The sequence below is a fragment of the Oncorhynchus kisutch genome, unplaced genomic scaffold (assembly GCF_002021735.2).
Source record: "Oncorhynchus kisutch isolate 150728-3 unplaced genomic scaffold, Okis_V2 scaffold1723, whole genome shotgun sequence".
Taxonomy (NCBI): domain Eukaryota; kingdom Metazoa; phylum Chordata; class Actinopteri; order Salmoniformes; family Salmonidae; genus Oncorhynchus; species Oncorhynchus kisutch.
Window position 1 is genome coordinate 24,392 of NW_022263668.1, and position 18,931 is coordinate 43,322.

Here is an 18,931-nt window from a genome sequence, read left to right on the forward strand (position 1 = left end):
ATTAAGGGAGGGTGTGTCAGTGAATGTCTGGCCTGCACTGGAGCTCTGAGCATGTCCTCCTTCTTCTCACCTTCCTTCCTAATTTGAGATGATATAGACTGTCCTATCTGATGGGCTAGTTGTGTGATAAGATTTCCAAAGTCAGGACTGGCCACCTGGTGACCAAGCTGGTGTTGATCAACGGCAATTCACAATGATCCACGTTGATCCGGGCCACGGCACCAATGTAACCGGTTCTGCACCGGTACCTTTCTGCGATGGGTTCTGGTAAGGTGTAGGTGGAAGATAAGGCTTTGGACACAATTCAGCCAGTTGTCTCTCTTTTAATGACTGCATTGAATGGATACAAATACAAGGCAAAAGTTACTGCTGCAGTCTGGACTCCATACAAGTATATTTGCCTCTCCTCATCACGCTCTGAGCAAACTGAGGAGTAAGAGCATGGCTCCCGTTGATGACATCACAATTAAATACAATAAAAAAATAATTCACTCTTGAAAGTAATGTAATACATCTTAAAATAACCTTTGAATAATAAATTAAAATAAATAAGAGGGATTTTTGGTGAGATACATCAAGTACATTTTACACCTGTTACACAGGAAATCAATCACTGATCTGGAAATCATTAGTATGAACTCATTCCAGGCTTGCAATTAATTATCAGATACTTATGCTGCGTTTGTAACCAAGTGGGAGATTTGAATTTACCAGTTGTGAAGTCGTAACTAGTTGGATGCATTCCCGTGCTTTGAACTCGTTGAGAAACGCCAAGCTGCATGAACAATAAACGAAAAGTACAGCTATCATGCTTGTAAACAAACTATAGTGTTCAAAAACCATATTAATAGATTACTTTTTTATAAATAATGTTTTGTTGTTGCATTTAACTGAAAAAAAAATGCAATTAGTGAGGTCATTTTCGTGGTAGATGACATCAGAGGTCAGCATGTGGGATCTCAGGATGATAGACAAGTTTCCCACTAGTAATTACCAGTTGGAGGGCCATTCAAGTGGAATTTTCCCAGTCATATATGGTGAATTACCACTTGGTTACTGAACACAGCATTAGGTTGCGATCCCTTGCTCAGACAGTACATGCATCAACCAATGAGTGTGTCAGGAACCAGATTGCTATAACATATGTGGTTAGCTGATATTTTGTTGTAAGATCTGGCATGCCTCAACAAAGCCTGGTCAGAGGAACACACCCTTAATCTTGTGCCAATAAAACTGAATGTGGTTTCTATGGCTGCGTTTACACAAACATCCCAATTCTGATATTTTGCCCAAAATCTGATCTGATTGAGCAAAAGACCAATGAGTGGGAAAATCCCAGAATTGGGCTGCCTGTTTAAACATAGTCATATCTGTCTTATCAGATCAGTAGGCAGGTTTCCATTGACCCAGGCTTATTTGACAAAAGCAATGTTGCAAAAAATATCATTGCTGCAAGTGTAGAAATGGCAGATATAGGAGACATTTTCTGAAGATTGACACATTTTTTATCCATTTGACATGGGGCGATTTTTGTTTGGTCAAACTTTCTTGCATGATGGAAACTGTGTTTTTTTTCTAATAAATGATGATTGCCAAATAATTTTGAAGGTAGAACATCATCCAGTAGGTCTAACTATAAAGTTCCACTGCATTTAATTATAAATGCCTACTGCTTGCAAAATTATTTTTTTTCTACAAAAAAAATGTTTATTTGCAGGACAAGGATTGTCCAGACTTTCAAGAATGCCTGAATTGCTTTGGCTTGCATTTACGGTTGACTGGGTGGATGCAAGCTTCACCATTCAATTATTTCAGATCTAGAGGAGTGCAATTATAATATGGCATGAGACAATTATTGCATTCTGTCCATGCTGGCTTTCGAGGGCTACCTGAGACATGAAACAGATAGCCTGTATGCACTGCCACCTTTCTCAAATGTATTAATTCACATTTTTTCCTAAATGGGTAATAAAAACACTTCAACCACTTAAGTTATATTTGACACTGGGTTTTAGCAATTTTTGTTGTTGTTGATGTGACGAGATATACGAGACAAGAAATGAAAGCGCATCATAGCAGGCAATTCAATTGTCGGGACTATTTTTTTATGCCAACTTTCTAAATGTACATTTTTTAAAAACAAAAAATCACTGGAAAAGTAATGGAATAGCTAGTGATCTCATGGAAGGAAGAAAGCAATACTGCATTTCCAGAGAATTTGAACAGGTACAGAAAGAGACTTAAGCTTGTTTGGAATTGGAACTTTCCCATTTCTTATTCATCGCTCAGAAGTGTTGTAAATTTACCATCAAATCAACTGGGATATAGGATACTATGGGGCGAGACGCACCCTGGGGTAAGGTGTGCCCTCCCCCCTGAAATTCTCACAACAACAACAAATGTCCTCTATTTCAACATTTTTGAAGTCATGCCATCAAACAATTTTGAGTTAAATGTATTGAATTATTTATCATTTAGAAAAAGTTGTATCTAATGAAGTTAGATACATTAGATACATTTAGTTTTTTGATATATACATGTAAGGAAGCCTTAAGATAAATCATCCATTTGTTTAGAGGGAAACATTTGGATTTTATTAGTAAAGTGGTAATATGTTAGGTTAGTATGTTGAGGGCAGGAATCCGTCTGCCACACCAATGCGGCAAGATATCTCTCTTTATTGTTGATCATTTGTATCTAGCTGTAATTTAGGCACTGACTAGCCAAGTTAGCTAGCTAGCAACCTAACTAGCAGAACGTCTGAGGTGAATTAAATGCGTGCCACCTAGTTAGCATAATATGTCTGTTATCATAGTCAGATAATCCCCCAGTTATCAGGATTAGGGGTCGGAATTAGAATAGGAGCCAGGGTTAGGATAAAAGCATATGCTAAATGGCATATGAATAGGGTTTACGGTTAGGCTAGGTTCAGAATAGGAATTAGGTTACGGGTCAGTTGACCTGGCGGAGAGGATGGGAATCCAAAACACATTGAATAAGGAAAGGCAGTTGGCAGGCATAGACTGGTTTTAACAGTTTTATGAAGCAGCACCCAGGATTATCCATCCGTATATCCCACAAGCAACCAGTCTGGCTCGAGCTGTAGGCTTCACACCCACCATGACCTCTACCCCTGCCACATCAACCTCCAACACAACTTCCGCCTGTTGTGTCAGAATCCAAATTCTTTAGGTAACATTAATAAATAAGATGTTTTATCAATTTTCATAAGTATGCTTATGTGGGGAAAGTTACTTGTGCCCCAGGGAGGGGAGAGGTTAGGCTTGTCTTCTTATGGAAATGTGTCTGTAACTATTACATGTCCCCTCTGAGGTTGTCCTTATCTTGATTTAGTGTAAAGCCTAGGAGTCTCACTGTCTTTTCTGATCTTGTCCAGGAGGGGGTGTATTTGAGATGGGAGTATCTCAAATTGACAATTGACATATGCCATTGGATGAGGTAATGTTTTGGTCCTAAGTGGTACCAAGAAGTGGATAGGAACTTTGTTTAGGAGACCAAACGGAACGATAATTTATAGCTAATGCTGTCTGGCTATGGGATACTCCTCTCTCAAGTAAAGTCTTCCTTTGTAATGTTCCTAAGATCTGTTATTTGTCATGTGAGTTGAGAGGGGTGTGTCTTCACTAGAAATGATACTAAGAATTGTTTTGTAAGCACTGAGAATTAATTTATAGACACCGAATTGATCTGAGAGTCACAGGGCTATGGTGAAGCTCATAATTAAATATGGACTTTATATAACTGACTTGCGTGTGGTTTGCTCTCATGATTTGTTAATACAGGAAATTGCCACAACACACCTCACAGGTCTCCAGTGACCTTCCTCCAAATATTGGTAAGGGAAACGTCAGCACACATTTAACTAGGCAAGTCAGTAAATAACAAACTCTTATTTCAAGTGACCGCCTACCCCTTGTCAATTTCATCTTGGGTGGGCTACTGCTGAAAATGTATAGCCAACAATAAGCAGGTTCACTTATGACAATCTTTCAAATAGCGCTACCATTGCATGAACACCTGCGGTGACTATCATTAGCAATCTAATTATGCCAAGAGAAGAAAGTGTTACAGTTCAAGAGTAATCAGGACACTGGGAAGTCCAGAACAAAGTCGCAAAACACTGAGCACTCTCATTGAGATCATCTTCTTACAACCAGATGGTCACATCTTGGCTATTTTGTGTAGATACCGGCTCCGCACTACTGGATTTAGGGTACATCTCATCAGGATCATAGCATTTTGACAACCATTAGAAACAAACACCATTGTAAAGTACTCATTTTATTGAAACATGAAGTCCTTTGACTTGAGCATATCCATACTGGGGATAGTGGAAAGTGATGCACCCTTCAGGCCACCTACAATTAGATGGCTGTAGAGACAGAAAAGACAGCCATCCCTGTAACAGGTTGAAGAATTGTTAGTAACACGCATCTCATTGCCGTTGGGGGATTTTACAGTAAAATAACCAGCACACACACCTGACAAGCAAAGTGTTCCAGACCATTACACCAACCAGTCAACTGAATACAGAACACAATGACAGATGAGTAGGTTACAGGTTCAAGTTCATTTGGCATCAAAGCTGATACAATTAAAAGCCAAGTGTAAACTATAGTCTTCAATGCCAAAATCACCAACCTTGTTCTACAGTAGGATATTTTACAAATTCACTGGGGATCCAGGTTTCAGAGTTTTCCACTATTGTGAGCGGTCCAAGAACAGAGTTTTGAACCAGGCCCTGGGGTTCTGAGAAAAAATATATAAATTACTTCAAGCTGCAGTCCCATCAGAACTCAAGAGTGATCAGCTCAAATGAATATGGAACTACAGTTTAGTCAGGCTTGAAATGAAGTGCCTCAAAATACCTGAATCCACACCCCTCTTCAACCGAGGCTTGCAACTCGAGTCACAGCACTTGCAGAGGTCACTTTGAGACGGGTCGTCCAGCAGCTCCCATCTATGAATAAAAAAAGTTGGCTGTTGCATTGGCACTAACGTCATTATGGTCGTTATGTGACCAATACTTACTCTCCAGTCTCTTTAATGTAGTGGCAAGCCTTCTTTTCTATATCAAAAACCTCAGGGTCCCATGCAACAAGCTTACAATGAATATACACCTGGGGTGAAATAAGAGAACAGTCAAGAGCTACAGTATGAAAACAACCCAGTCATACCGAGAACTTGTGGTCCACTCACTTCCTCGCCTAAGGCAAACTTGAAGGACTGCAGGTAAAGCAGAATAGCAGACGAGTGGTACCTAGGCAGGAACCTGGAGTTCCCAGTCTTCCCATCTGCAAGGCAACTGAAAATGCATTGTGCAATGAGCAGACAAACAGAACTTCCATCCAGCAAATAAGCTAACTTTAAAATGTATTCAATACTTTTCAACATTTGAGTAGGCTGTGTAGCGCTAGGCAGTCAAAAACCAAAACGTGCACCCTACATGGCCATAGCCAGGTCTGGTACACACCCCTTGTTGGTGATGATGGGGTACACCAGGCTCGCAGACTGCAGTTCTGGTGTTGTGGCCGCCACACACTCCTCCAAGAGCAGCAGCAAGGGCTGATGGTCCTTCTGATCCACTGCTGCCCAGATGGGGATGAAAGAGCCCAGGGGAAACAGGCTGCTCTTAGCCAGACCAGTAAGGTCTTCTACATTCAACAGAGAGGGGAAGGGGCGCAATGCTCATCGTACTGTACAGCCACAGGTTTCAACTAGCTTTGGGCAGTGTCCTCTGCTAGGAATTTCTTTACCAGGTAAGTTGACTGAACATATTCTTACAATAATTGATGTTGTATGAGTCACTCACCATTGAGGAGTGCCATGTGGAAAACCAATCCTCCATGACCCTCAGCACTACCATAGGCAGGGATAAGGAATGGGGGAATCCATCCCTCAGGTCTACATACAAGGGGGAATGTTTAGTTTAATAATGAAGGTGGCAAAGGCTTAGGAAGATTTGATTCCAACACCATAGCTAGAGTACACTACACCCAATAGAGCCCTAAAACTCAACTCAGTTCCACTGCATTTAAAAAAAACTTCATTCCCCTCTAATTAGGGACTGATTTAGACCTGGGACACCAGGTGTGTGCAATTAATGATAAAGTAGAACCGAAAGACAGCAGGCGCCAGACCTCTTAGGGTAAGAGTTGAGTACCCCTGGCATAGATGCTTACCTTATGTAAACACACTTAATATGGTGACTAATAGCAGCAGGTTTGGGCTTTCGGTTAGGTCTGTAAGTCAGGCTGGTTGAATAGATGTGTTTTTCTCCAGTCACCTGGGGAATAGAAGGAGAAGCATTAGTCGTCGCAGGATCCAAAATGGCATACATTGGGTCAAGAGTTAGACATTACCCGTTTCTTGATGGCACAGCCATTGAGGTTGTAGTGGAATGTCGCCATCCCTTCTCCCGTGGGAAGAACAGAAAATGTGGACGGAACACAGTGTCCAAGGAAAAGACGGGCAGCATGTTCAACCAACTCTGGACTGACCTTCCATGTCACTTTAATGGAGTGTTTCTCACAATCCACATTAAAATCTAAAAATATAAATTTGATAATGTCATCATTCACATCTCAAGAGCCAACACCACAACTTGGCTAGTCTGTTAGGCGGTCAGCATGAGATAAGTAGCCTATTCAAGTTAACATGGTATCAGCGCTACATAATCATATTATGCGTTCATTATTAGACGTACCTTCATTGGCAACGCTTGCTGCTACGACAGCCAAAAGAATTGCACATTGCCAAAGGAGAGACATGACTGAATGATCTAGGAGTGCCTACAAACTAGAAATATTTATGGACCAATTGATCCTAATCATCTTAATTCTGAACACCTGTGAAAGGTCAAGGAGCGATAATTATAGACCTAAAAACATACCAACATCATCAGTTTTGGTATTTCCTGGTCTGAAAACATCCTTGAATTTTTATGGGTTTTAAAAGTAAAAATTGTAATAGTTACATATTTTCCCCATAAAGTAGTCTGCAAAGCGGAACCTATGTCTCACAAAACACAAAATGAGGGATTTTCGGTTTACAACTGTTACTTTCACCCCTCCTGAATTTCACCAAAATCCTGAATGCATATCAATCAAAATATGGAACACAAGGGATAACAAACTCTACTGAGTCATTACTAGGCTACCCTGCCGCCCCAATCTTTGACCATTCTACACATCACTTAGATGGCTTTACATATTCATGAATATTCCTTAGAACAACAGAAGAAATAAAGAAAAACTTTTTTGAAACAGAGTTGGAAGAGACTGGGACTACTTTCCTAGTTTGGTGGCTAAGCCCTCCATAGTGAATGGTCTCTGAGCCATTGTCTCAATAAGACGACTTACAGATTTCACTACCCTGCCTGCCAGTGCGTGTTCTGACCACATCTTGCGAATCACGTGATCCCGGTCTTTGTAAGTCTTGGTCACTAGCTAAATCAGTGGGTGCAATTGAGTCAGGAATACCTGAAGGTTCTGTGTCAGGGACTACAGCTAACCTGTCATAGTCAGGAATGCTAATAGCAGTCTCATTATTGAGAGATAGCTGAGCTTGACGGTCTTGATTTGGATTGTCCCTGCAGCTGTACGCTGACTGTTCTTGCTCCATCTCATCTCTGACTGTCTCCTTTCTCTCCGAAGAGTCCTGATTTGCGGGGTCATCTCCTCCACTGAGTATCATATCTCCAGAGCTTTCCTCTTCATCAAAGCCTGAAAGGTCCATTGACTGACCCTCATACTCTGGATCTACAGCTCCATCTGATTGAGATTCACGTGAATCATCCTTAGGTGTTTCTACCGGCAGAAAGCTGATGTCTAGAAGAAGGTTCCGATGTACCACCTTGGTGTTTCCTTTATCATCCACCACCTTATATATGTGTGTATGTAAGTTTCTGTCAATGACCGTGTACACCTTAGCTTCCCACTTGTCGGCAAGTTCTCTTTTCCCCCTTTCTCCTTTTTTAGCGAGAAGCACTCTGTCTCCTTTGTTCAGGTGAGTGCTTCTGACTTTTCTGTCATAATGTTTGACCTGTTTCTGTTGTTCTTTAACTGTATGCCGTTGAGTGATGCTCACTGCTTCATGGAGATGGGACTTCAGTGTTTTTACATAGCTACTATAGTCAACAAGCACAGGATCCCTCAAAACTTGCTTGAACATTATATCAACAGGGAGTCTCGGAACGCGACCTAACATGACTTGGAATGGAGCATAGCCAGTGGTTTCGTGTACAGTATCATTGTAGGCAAACGTTAGAGTTTGTATCTGCTGCGGCCATTTCTATTTAGCTTTTAGAGGGAGTGAGCGAAGCATATTTCCCAGAGTTCAATTGAACCTTTCCGTTCCCCCATTCCCCTTGGGATGATACGCAGTTGTGTGTGACTTGGCGACACCAGAGAGCTTGAGAAGTTCTGTGATTAGCTCTCAAAATTGGCACCTTGATCCGTGTGGATCCGCTCAGCAAATCTATAAACACAAAATACCTTGTCCCATATCTTTCTCGCAACTTCCTTTGCCGTTTGATTTGAGCATGGAAAGGCGTGAGCTAACTTGATGAAGTGATCTGTCAGAACCAATACATCCACTGAGCGTAGCTTGTTGTCCTTAGCACGCCAAAAGTCGAGACATACCAACTCCATAGGAGCAGAGGTTCTGATGCTTTCCAGGGGAGGTCGAGCAGACAGCTCAGGAGACTTAGCCAGGATGCGTCTCCGACAGCATTTGACATACTCCTTCACATCATGCTCCATCTTGGGCCAGAAGAAATGTTGCCTTGCCAAATGAAGAGTTCTAGCTTGCCCTTGGTGGCCAGCATGGTCATGCACACCACTCAATGCTTTCTCCTTCATATTTTTGGGCATCACACACGCTTTTGTTTGCTCAGGGGATCCTTTGTCACCCTGTAAATCCATCTTGGACCCTGATCCTTTCTCCCTGCTTGACGAGTGCAAGGGTTTGTGAATCAAATCCATCACTCTCTCGTCTTGAAGGATGTCTTTTGCGGATGACAAACAGGATAGCCTTAGAAATCGTACGATCAAGTTCTTGACTCTGCTGAAGCGTCTCAAATGAGATCGCGGGAAGGGACTCATGGCTTGGAGATATGAGTAGTTGCACAGACTGCACTAACTATACTGCTTGAGCTTCGGTCGCTACATCACACTGATCATAGACTTCACAGATCGCTTTCACTACTGCAGAGCCACAGGTTAAAGGACAGCTGTCAGACTGATTCGTAGAGATAGTCTCTGCTTGTTTTTTCACTATGTGACTCTGGACCTTCAAGCGAAACACATCTTGAATCCCATCCTCTCCTATAGCATCGTCTTCAGCAAGCAGACTGACATAGTTCTCAATGATCAGCCTGTGACTAACTAACTTGGCAAATGGGTCCCTACTGAGGGCATCAGCCACAACGTTCTTTGTACCTGCTATGTGCTTCAGATCGAATGAGTAGGGCGCCAATTTGGCTACCCATCGTTGCTCGCAGGCGTCAAATTTTGGTTTCGTCATTATGTATGTGAGGGGATTATTATCAGTCCAAACTGTAAATGAATGTCCCTTGAGCCAGTGGCTAAACTTTTCAAACACACTCTTTTCACACACACAGGCCAAAACCTCAAGTCTGTGGGCAGGATATCTTTTTTGTGAGCCACTCAATGTTTTACTGGCAAAAGCGATGGGACGTGCTCTATCTTCACCAGCAGGTATTTGAGACAGTACAGCGCCCAACCCGTCCAGGGAGTCATCAATTGACCGGATCAATGGATGACCAAGAACAGCACAGTTTAACAACTTCTCCTTAAGGCTGTTAAGTGAAGAATCACACCCATTAGTCCAGTCAGTAGGTTTCAACTTTCTGAAGCTGCCAGCTTGCTTCTCAGGATTCACCTTCCCCATTCTCTTCTGCCCTGCGGTGGGTGAAGAGTGGCTTGGCAATAGCAGAACAGTTTGGAATGAAATGTTGATAGTAGAATATCATTCCTAGGAAAGATTTGATCCTTCGTACTGAAGGAGTGCACCCATCTTCCTCCATTAGATCCGACTTTGTCATTTTGGATATCACATCCACCTTGGTTGGGTCCACAGCCACCCCGTCACCATTAATGACATGACCCAAAACTTTCACAGACATCCGCAAGAAATTGCATTTCTTTGGACTCAGTTTCAGGTTGTGCTGTCTCAGTCTCTGGAACACCAGCTCCAATCTATCCAAGGCTTGTCTTTCGCATGGTGCAAACACCAAGAGGTCGTCTAGGTAACACAGCAGGCTACTGAAGTTTAGGTCTCCAAAAATGCTAAGCATCATCCTCATAAATGAAGCTGGACTATTGCATAGGCCCTGCGGCATTCAATTGTATTCATGCAGACCCAGTGGGGTAGTGAAGGCTGTATACTTTTTGTCTTCCTCACACATAGGTATGTTGTAAAAGCCTGACGTCAAGTCCATCGTACTGAAGAAGGTGTAGCCCCCTAGAGCTGCAAGACAGTCAGATTGGTGTGGAAGTGGGTGTGCATCTTTGTGTGTCCTTACATTTAGCCATCTGACATCTGTACATATACGAAGCCCACCATCTTTCTTCCACACCATTACTAGAGGGGAAGCATATTCGCAAACGGATTTCCTGATTATTTCCTGTTCCTCCATTTCCGTCAACACTTGTCGTAGTTTCTGGTAATGGGCAGGCAGAACCCTCCGATATGGTAGGCGAAATGGTCTGTCATCTGTGAGTCGAATGCAATGCTCAAAGCCCTTGGCTTTGCCACAATGCAGTGCGCTCTTGGAGAACAGATCATAAGAAGTAACTGAACTAATTCCTCTCTTGATGCTTGACTGGTTTTACAGGGTTTGATGTCAATCTCTCCCAACCCTACATCAAGCAGTTTCTGCTTCAAATCCACGAAGTCGGTTGTAATGGGCTGCTTTCCTAGGGTTCCCCCTTCCATTTTGCAGGAGCCTTGGAAAACGGTGAAGTCCTCCACAGCCAGACAGGGGGACACATCAGCCAGCTTGCAATTTGTCTTTAGAGTTTGTCCGATAGGTTAGTGACTTTCATGGGCACACACCTGTCACCCCACATGGGTGTGATGACTCGACCCACCATGATATTTCATGGCATGGTGCTCCCTGGAGACATTGGCACGCTGTTGGGAAGCCTCCCCATACTAGCTGCTCTTGTTTAGCGAGGAGTGTGACAGCCTGGTTGAGTTTGACTGTCCCTATTTTTTCTGGGCATTTCTTCACTCTGCCAACATGTCAGGTTAGTCATCATGTTCAAAAAGTATTCACCTATAGATGATGGCTGCGAAGCACATTCTGATATGAGGCTCCAGTACTCGTCAGTACCCTTCATTTGATGCATAAGGTGTTTTATCAAGTTTGTACCGAGGATGAGATCATCATGCTGACCTGGGACTATGAGCACAGGGACTAAACAACTAATCCCATACACATTAAGGTCAACTTCATACATGCATTTTATTTTCCCCCCTAAACCAATGAGAATGACTGGCTCTGATAGTGGCTTCTTCTCTCTCACGTCAGACTGCATGACCAAGTTCATACCGGATAAATTAAGGGAGGGTGTGTCAGTGAATGTCTGGCCTGCACTGGAGCTCTGAGCATGTCCTCCTTCTTCTCACCTTCCTTCCTAATTTGAGATGATATAGACTGTCCTATCTGATGGGCTAGTTGTGTGATAAGATTTCCAAAGTCAGGACTGGCCACCTGGTGACCAAGCTGGTGTTGATCAACGGCGATTCACAATGATCCACATTGATCCGGGCCACGGCACCAATGTAACCGGTTCTGCACCGGTACCTTTCTGCGTTGGGTTCTGGTAAGGTGTAGGTGGAAGATAACGCTTTGGACACAATTCAGCCAGTTGTCTCTCTTTTAATGACTGCATGGAATGGATACAAATACAAGGCAAAAGTTACTGCTGCAGACTGGACTCCATACAAGTATATTTGCCTCTCCTCATCACGCTCTGAGCAAACTGAGGAGTAAGAGCATGGCTCCCGTTGATGACATCACAGCATTAACACAATTTAGAAATTAAATACAATAAAAATCATTCACTCTTGAAAGTAATGTAATACATCTTTAAATAACCTTTGAATAATAAATTAAAATAAATAAGAGGGATTTTTGGTGAGATACATCAAGTACATTTTACACCTGTTACACAGGAAATCAATCACTGATCTGGAAATCATTAGTATGAACTCATTCCAGGCTTGCAATTCATTATCAGATACTAATGCTGCATTTGTAACCAAGTGGGAGATTTTAATTTACCAGTTGTGAAGTCGTAACTAGTTGGATGCATTCCCGTGCTTTGAACTCGTTGAGAAACGCCAAGCTGCATGAACAATAAACTAAAAGTACAGCTATCATGCTTGTAAACAAACTATAGTGTTCAAAAAACATATTAATAGATTACTTTTTTATAAATAATGTTTTGTTGTTGCATTCAACTGAAAAAAATGCAATTAGTGAGGTCATTTTCGTAGTAGATGACATCAGAGGTCAGCATGTGGGATCTCAGGATGATAGACAAGTTTCCCACTAGTAATTACCAGTTGGAGGGCCATTCAAGTGGAATTTTCCCAGTCATATATGGTGAATTACCACTTGGTTACTGAACACAGCATTAGGTTGCGATCCCTTGCTCAGACAGTACATCCATCAACCAATGAGTGTGTCAGGAACCAGATTGCTATAACATATGTGGTTAGCTGATATTTTGTTGTAAGATCTGGCATGCCTCAACAAAGCCTGGTCAGAGGAACACACCCTTAATCTTGTGCCAATAAAACTGAATGTGGTTTCTATGGCTGCGTTTACACAAACATCCCAATTCTGATCTTTTGCCCAAAATCTGATCTGATTGAGCAAAAGACCAATGAGTGGGAAAATACCAGAATTGGGCTGCCTGTTTAAACACAGTCATATCTTTCTTATCAGATCAGTAGGCAGGTTTCCATTGACCCAGGCTTATTCGACAAAAGCAATGTTGCAAAAAATATCATTGCTACAAGTGTAGAAATGGCAGATATAGGAGACATTTTCTGAAGATTGACACATTTTTTATCCATTTGACATGGGGCGATTTTTGTTTGGTCAAACTTTCTTGCATGATGGAAACTGTGTTTTTTTCTAATAAATGATGATTGCCAAATAATTTTGAAGGTAGAACATCATCCAGTAGGTCTAACCATAAAGTTCCACTGCATTTAATTATAAATGCCTACTGCTTGCAAAATATTTTTTTTTCTACAAAAAAAATGTTTATTTGCAGGACAAGGATTGTCCAGACTTTCAAGAATGCCTGAATTGCTTTGGCTTGCATTTACGGTTGACTGGGTGGATGCAAGCTTCACCATTCAATTATTTCAGATCTAGAGGGGTGCAATTATAATATGGCATGAGACAATTATTGCATTCTGTCCATGCTGGCTTTCGAGAGCTACCTGAGACATGAAACAGATAGCCTGTATGCACTGCCACCTGTCTCAAATGTATTAATTCACATTTTTTCCTAAATGGGTAATAAAAACACTTCAACCACTTAAGTTATATTTGACACTGGGTTTTAGCAATTTTTGTTATATACGAGACAAGAAATGAAAACGCATCGTAGCAGGCAATTCAATTGTCGGGACTATTTTTTTATGCCAACTTTCTAAATGTACATTTTTTTTTAACAAAAAATCACTGGAAAAGTAATGGAATAGCTAGTGATCTCATGGAAGGAAGAAAGCAATACTGCATTTCCAGAGAATTTGAACGCACACTGGGGTAAGACGTGCCCTCCCCCCTGAAATTCTCACAACAACAACAAATGTCCTCTATTTCAACATTTTTGAAGTCATGCCATCAAACAATTTTGAGTTAAATGTATTGAATTATTTATCATTTAGAAAAAGTTGTATATATAATCCAATGAAGTTAGATACATTTAGTTTTTTGATATATACATGTAAGGAAGCCTTAAGATAAATCATCCATTTGTTTAGAGGGAAACATTTGGATTTTATTAGTAAAGTGGTAATATGTTAGGTTAGTATGTTGAGGGCAGGAATCCGTCTGCCACACCAATGCGGCAAGATATCTCTCTTTATTGTTGATCATTTGTATCTAGCTGTAATTTAGGCACTGACTAGCCAAGTTAGCTAGCTAGCAACCTAACTAGCAGAACGTCTGAGGTGAATTAAATGCGTGCCACCTAGTTAGCATAATATGTCTGTTATCATAGTCAGATAATCCCCCAGTTATCAGGATTAGGGGTCGGAATTAGAATAGGAGCCAGGGTTAGGATAAAAGCATATGCTAAATGGCATATGAATAGGGTTTACGGTTAGGCTAGGTTCAGAATAGGAATTAGGTTACGGGTCAGTTGACCTGGCGGAGAGGATGGGAATCCAAAACACATTGAATAAGGAAAGGCAGTTGGCAGGCATAGACTGGTTTTAACAGTTTTATGAAGCAGCACCCAGGATTATCCATCCGTATATCCCACAAGCAACCAGTCTGGCTCGAGCTGTAGGCTTCACACCCACCATGACCTCTACCCCTGCCACATCAACCTCCAACACAACTTCCGCCTGTTGTGTCAGAATCCAAATTCTTTAGGTAACATTAATAAATAAGATGTTTTATCAATTTTCATAAGTATGCTTATGTGGGGAAAGTTACTTGTGCCCCAGGGAGGGGAGAGGTTAGGCTTGTCTTCTTATGGAAATGTGTCTGTAACTATTACATGTCCCCTCTGAGGTTGTCCTTATCTTGATTTAGTGTAAAGCCTAGGAGTCTCACTGTCTTTTCTGATCTTGTCCAGGAGGGGGTGTATTTGAGATGGGAGTATCTCAAATTGACAATTGACATATGCCATTGGATGAGGTAATGTTTTGGTCCTAAGTGGTACCAAGAAGTGGATAGGAACTTTGTTTAGGAGACCAAACGGAACGATAATTTATAGCTAATGCTGTCTGGCTATGGGATACTCTCTCAAGTAAAGTCTTCCTTTGTAATGTTCCTAAGATCTGTTATTTGTCATGTGAGTTGAGAGGGGTGTGTCTTCACTAGAAATGATACTAAGAATTGTTTTGTAAGCACTGAGAATTAATTTATAGACACCGAATTGATCTGAGAGTCACAGGGCTATGGTGAAGCTCATAATTAAATATGGACTTTATATAACTGACTTGCGTGTGGTTTGCTCTCATGATTTGTTAATACAGGAAATTGCCACAACACACCTCACAGGTCTCCAGTGACCTTCCTCCAAATATTGGTAAGGGAAACGTCAGCACACATTTAACTAGGCAAGTCAGTAAATAACAAACTCTTATTTCAAGTGACCGCCTACCCCTTGTCAATTTCATCTTGGGTGGGCTACTGCTGAAAATGTATAGCCAACAATAAGCAGGTTCACTTATGACAATCTTTCAAATAGCGCTACCATTGCATGAACACCTGCGGTGACTATCATTAGCAATCTAATTATGCCAAGAGAAGAAAGTGTTACAGTTCAAGAGTAATCAGGACACTGGGAAGTCCAGAACAAAGTCGCAAAACACTGAGCACTCTCATTGAGATCATCTTCTTACAACCAGATGGTCACATCTTGGCTATTTTGTGTAGATACCGGCTCCGCACTACTGGATTTAGGGTACATCTCATCAGGATCATAGCATTTTGACAACCATTAGAAACAAACACCATTGTAAAGTACTCATTTTATTGAAACATGAAGTCCTTTGACTTGAGCATATCCATACTGGGGATAGTGGAAAGTGATGCACCCTTCAGGCCACCTACAATTAGATGGCTGTAGAGACAGAAAAGACAGCCATCCCTGTAACAGGTTGAAGAATTGTTAGTAACACGCATCTCATTGCCGTTGGGGGATTTTACAGTAAAATAACCAGCACACACACCTGACAAGCAAAGTGTTCCAGACCATTACACCAACCAGTCAACTGAATACAGAACACAATGACAGATGAGTAGGTTACAGGTTCAAGTTCATTTGGCATCAAAGCTGATACAATTAAAAGCCAAGTGTAAACTATAGTCTTCAATGCCAAAATCACCAACCTTGTTCTACAGTAGGATATTTTACAAATTCACTGGGGATCCAGGTTTCAGAGTTTTCCACTATTGTGAGCGGTCCAAGAACAGAGTTTTGAACCAGGCCCTGGGGTTCTGAGAAAAAATATATAAATTACTTCAAGCTGCAGTCCCATCAGAACTCAAGAGTGATCAGCTCAAATGAATATGGAACTACAGTTTAGTCAGGCTTGAAATGAAGTGCCTCAAAATACCTGAATCCACACCCCTCTTCAACCGAGGCTTGCAACTCGAGTCACAGCACTTGCAGAGGTCACTTTGAGACGGGTCGTCCAGCAGCTCCCATCTATGAATAAAAAAAGTTGGCTGTTGCATTGGCACTAACGTCATTATGGTCGTTATGTGACCAATACTTACTCTCCAGTCTCTTTAATGTAGTGGCAAGCCTTCTTTTCTATATCAAAAACCTCAGGGTCCCATGCAACAAGCTTACAATGAATATACACCTGGGGTGAAATAAGAGAACAGTCAAGAGCTACAGTATGAAAACAACCCAGTCATACCGAGAACTTGTGGTCCACTCACTTCCTCGCCTAAGGCAAACTTGAAGGACTGCAGGTAAAGCAGAATAGCAGACGAGTGGTACCTAGGCAGGAACCTGGAGTTCCCAGTCTTCCCATCTGCAAGGCAACTGAAAATGCATTGTGCAATGAGCAGACAAACAGAACTTCCATCCAGCAAATAAGCTAACTTTAAAATGTATTCAATACTTTTCAACATTTGAGTAGGCTGTGTAGCGCTAGGCAGTCAAAAACCAAAACGTGCACCCTACATGGCCATAGCCAGGTCTGGTACACACCCCTTGTTGGTGATGATGGGGTACACCAGGCTCGCAGACTGCAGTTCTGGTGTTGTGGCCGCCACACACTCCTCCAAGAGCAGCAGCAAGGGCTGATGGTCCTTCTGATCCACTGCTGCCCAGATGGGGATGAAAGAGCCCAGGGGAAACAGGCTGCTCTTAGCCAGACCAGTAAGGTCTTCTACATTCAACAGAGAGGGGAAGGGGCGCAATGCTCATCGTACTGTACAGCCACAGGTTTCAACTAGCTTTGGGCAGTGTCCTCTGCTAGGAATTTCTTTACCAGGTAAGTTGACTGAACATATTCTTACAATAATTGATGTTGTATGAGTCACTCACCATTGAGGAGTGCCATGTGGAAAACCAATCCTCCATGACCCTCAGCACTACCATAGGCAGGGATAAGGAATGGGGGAATCCATCCCTCAGGTCTACATACAAGGGGGAATGTTTAGTTTAATAATGAAGGTGGCAAAGGCTTAGGAAGATTTGATTCCAACACCATAGCTAGAGTACACTACACCCAATAGAGCCCTAAAACTCAACTCAGTTCCACTGCATTTAAAAAAAACTTCATTCCCCTCTAATTAGGGACTGATTTAGACCTGGGACACCAGGTGTGTGCAATTAATGATAAAGTAGAACCGAAAGACAGCAGGCGCCAGACCTCTTAGGGTAAGAGTTGAGTACCCCTGGCATAGATGCTTACCTTATGTAAACACTTAATATGGTGACTAATAGCAGCAGGTTTGGGCTTTCGGTTAGGTCTGTAAGTCAGGCTGGTTGAATAGATGTGTTTTTCTCCAGTCACCTGGGGAATAGAAGGAGAAGCATTAGTCGTCGCAGGATCCAAAATGGCATACATTGGGTCAAGAGTTAGACATTACCCGTTTCTTGATGGCACAGCCATTGAGGTTGTAGTGGAATGTCGCCATCCCTTCTCCCGTGGGAAGAACAGAAAATGTGGACGGAACACAGTGTCCAAGGAAAAGACGGGCAGCATGTTCAACCAACTCTGGACTGACCTTCCATGTCACTTTAATGGAGTGTTTCTCACAATCCACATTAAAATCTAAAAATATAAATTTGATAATGTCATCATTCACATCTCAAGAGCCAACACCACAACTTGGCTAGTCTGTTAGGCGGTCAGCATGAGATAAGTAGCCTATTCAAGTTAACATACATAATCATATTATGCGTTCATTATTAGACGTACCTTCATTGGCAACGCTTGCTGCTACGACAGCCAAAAGAATTGCACATTGCCAAAGGAGAGACATGACTGAATGATCTAGGAGTGCCTACAAACTAGAAATATTTATGGACCAATTGATCCTAATCATCTTAATTCTGAACACCTGTGAAAGGTCAAGGAGCGATAATTATAGACCTAAAAACATACCAACATCATCAGTTTTGGTATTTCCTGGTCTGAAAACATCCTTGAATTTTTATGGGTTTTAAAAGTAAAAATTGTAATAGTTACATATTTTCCCCATAAAGTAGTCTGCAAAGCGGAACCTATGTCTCACAAAACACAAAATGAGGGATTTTCAGTGAAATACATCAATTATATTTTACAACTGTTACTTTCACCCCTCCTGAATTTCACCAAAATCCTGAATGCATATCAATCAAGATATGGAACACAAGGGATAACAAACTCTACTGAGTCATTACTAGGCTACCCTGCCGCCCCAATCTTTGACCATTCTACACATCACTTAGATGGCTTTACATATCCATGAATATTCCTTAGAACAACAGAAGAAATAAAGAAAACCTTTTTTAAAAACAGAGTTGGAAGAGACTGGGACTACTTTCCTAGTTTGGTGGCTAAGCCCTCCATAGTGAATGGTCTCTGAGCCATTGTCTCAATAAGACGACTTACAGATTTCACTACCCTGCCAGTGCGTGTTCTGTCCACATCTTGCGAATCACGTGAACCCGGTCTTCGT

At 41.8% G+C, this 18,931-nt stretch overlaps 2 protein-coding genes across 2 annotated transcripts; both read right to left on the reverse strand.

The window, feature by feature from the left end:
• Positions 1-4,282: 4,282 nt before the first annotated feature.
• Positions 4,283-6,863, reverse strand: LOC116367771 (uncharacterized). The gene is made up of 11 exons (XM_031818937.1): positions 6,728-6,863; positions 6,384-6,568; positions 6,204-6,307; positions 5,834-5,925; positions 5,495-5,675; positions 5,221-5,326; positions 5,053-5,141; positions 4,890-4,981; positions 4,663-4,770; positions 4,503-4,544; positions 4,283-4,420 (listed from the first exon to the last, which is right to left on the reverse strand). Exons 1-10 carry the CDS (start codon positions 6,789-6,791, stop codon positions 4,528-4,530), a joined length of 1,038 nt encoding a protein of 345 aa, XP_031674797.1. The 5' UTR covers positions 6,792-6,863; the 3' UTR covers positions 4,283-4,420; positions 4,503-4,527.
• Positions 6,864-15,758: 8,895 nt separating this feature from the next.
• On the reverse strand, positions 15,759-18,325 carry LOC116367770 (uncharacterized). Its single transcript, XM_031818936.1, has 12 exons — positions 18,190-18,325; positions 17,858-18,042; positions 17,680-17,781; positions 17,638-17,639; positions 17,310-17,401; positions 16,971-17,151; positions 16,697-16,802; positions 16,529-16,617; positions 16,366-16,457; positions 16,139-16,246; positions 15,979-16,020; positions 15,759-15,896 (listed from the first exon to the last, which is right to left on the reverse strand). The coding sequence occupies exons 1-11, from the start codon at positions 18,251-18,253 to the stop codon at positions 16,004-16,006; spliced, it is 1,038 nt and encodes a 345-aa protein (XP_031674796.1). The 5' UTR covers positions 18,254-18,325; the 3' UTR covers positions 15,759-15,896; positions 15,979-16,003.
• Between the last annotated feature and the right edge of the window lie 606 nt (positions 18,326-18,931).

Coding starts and splice junctions, on each gene's coding strand:
- LOC116367771 (XM_031818937.1), bottom strand. CDS start 6,791: ATGTCTCTCCTTTGGCAATGTGCAATTCTTTTGGCTGTCGTAGCAGCA. Junction 6,308..6,383: donor GCTGTGCCATCAAGAAACGG/GTAATGTCTAAC, acceptor TCTATTCCCCAG/GTGACTGGAGAAAAACACAT. Junction 5,676..5,833: donor CCACATGGCACTCCTCAATG/GTGAGTGACTCA, acceptor TGTTGAATGTAG/AAGACCTTACTGGTCTGGCT.
- LOC116367770 (XM_031818936.1), bottom strand. CDS start 18,253: ATGTCTCTCCTTTGGCAATGTGCAATTCTTTTGGCTGTCGTAGCAGCA. Junction 18,043..18,189: donor AGCAAGCGTTGCCAATGAAG/GTACGTCTAATA, acceptor TTATATTTTTAG/ATTTTAATGTGGATTGTGAG. Junction 16,458..16,528: donor TACATTAAAGAGACTGGAGA/GTAAGTATTGGT, acceptor TTTTATTCATAG/ATGGGAGCTGCTGGACGACC.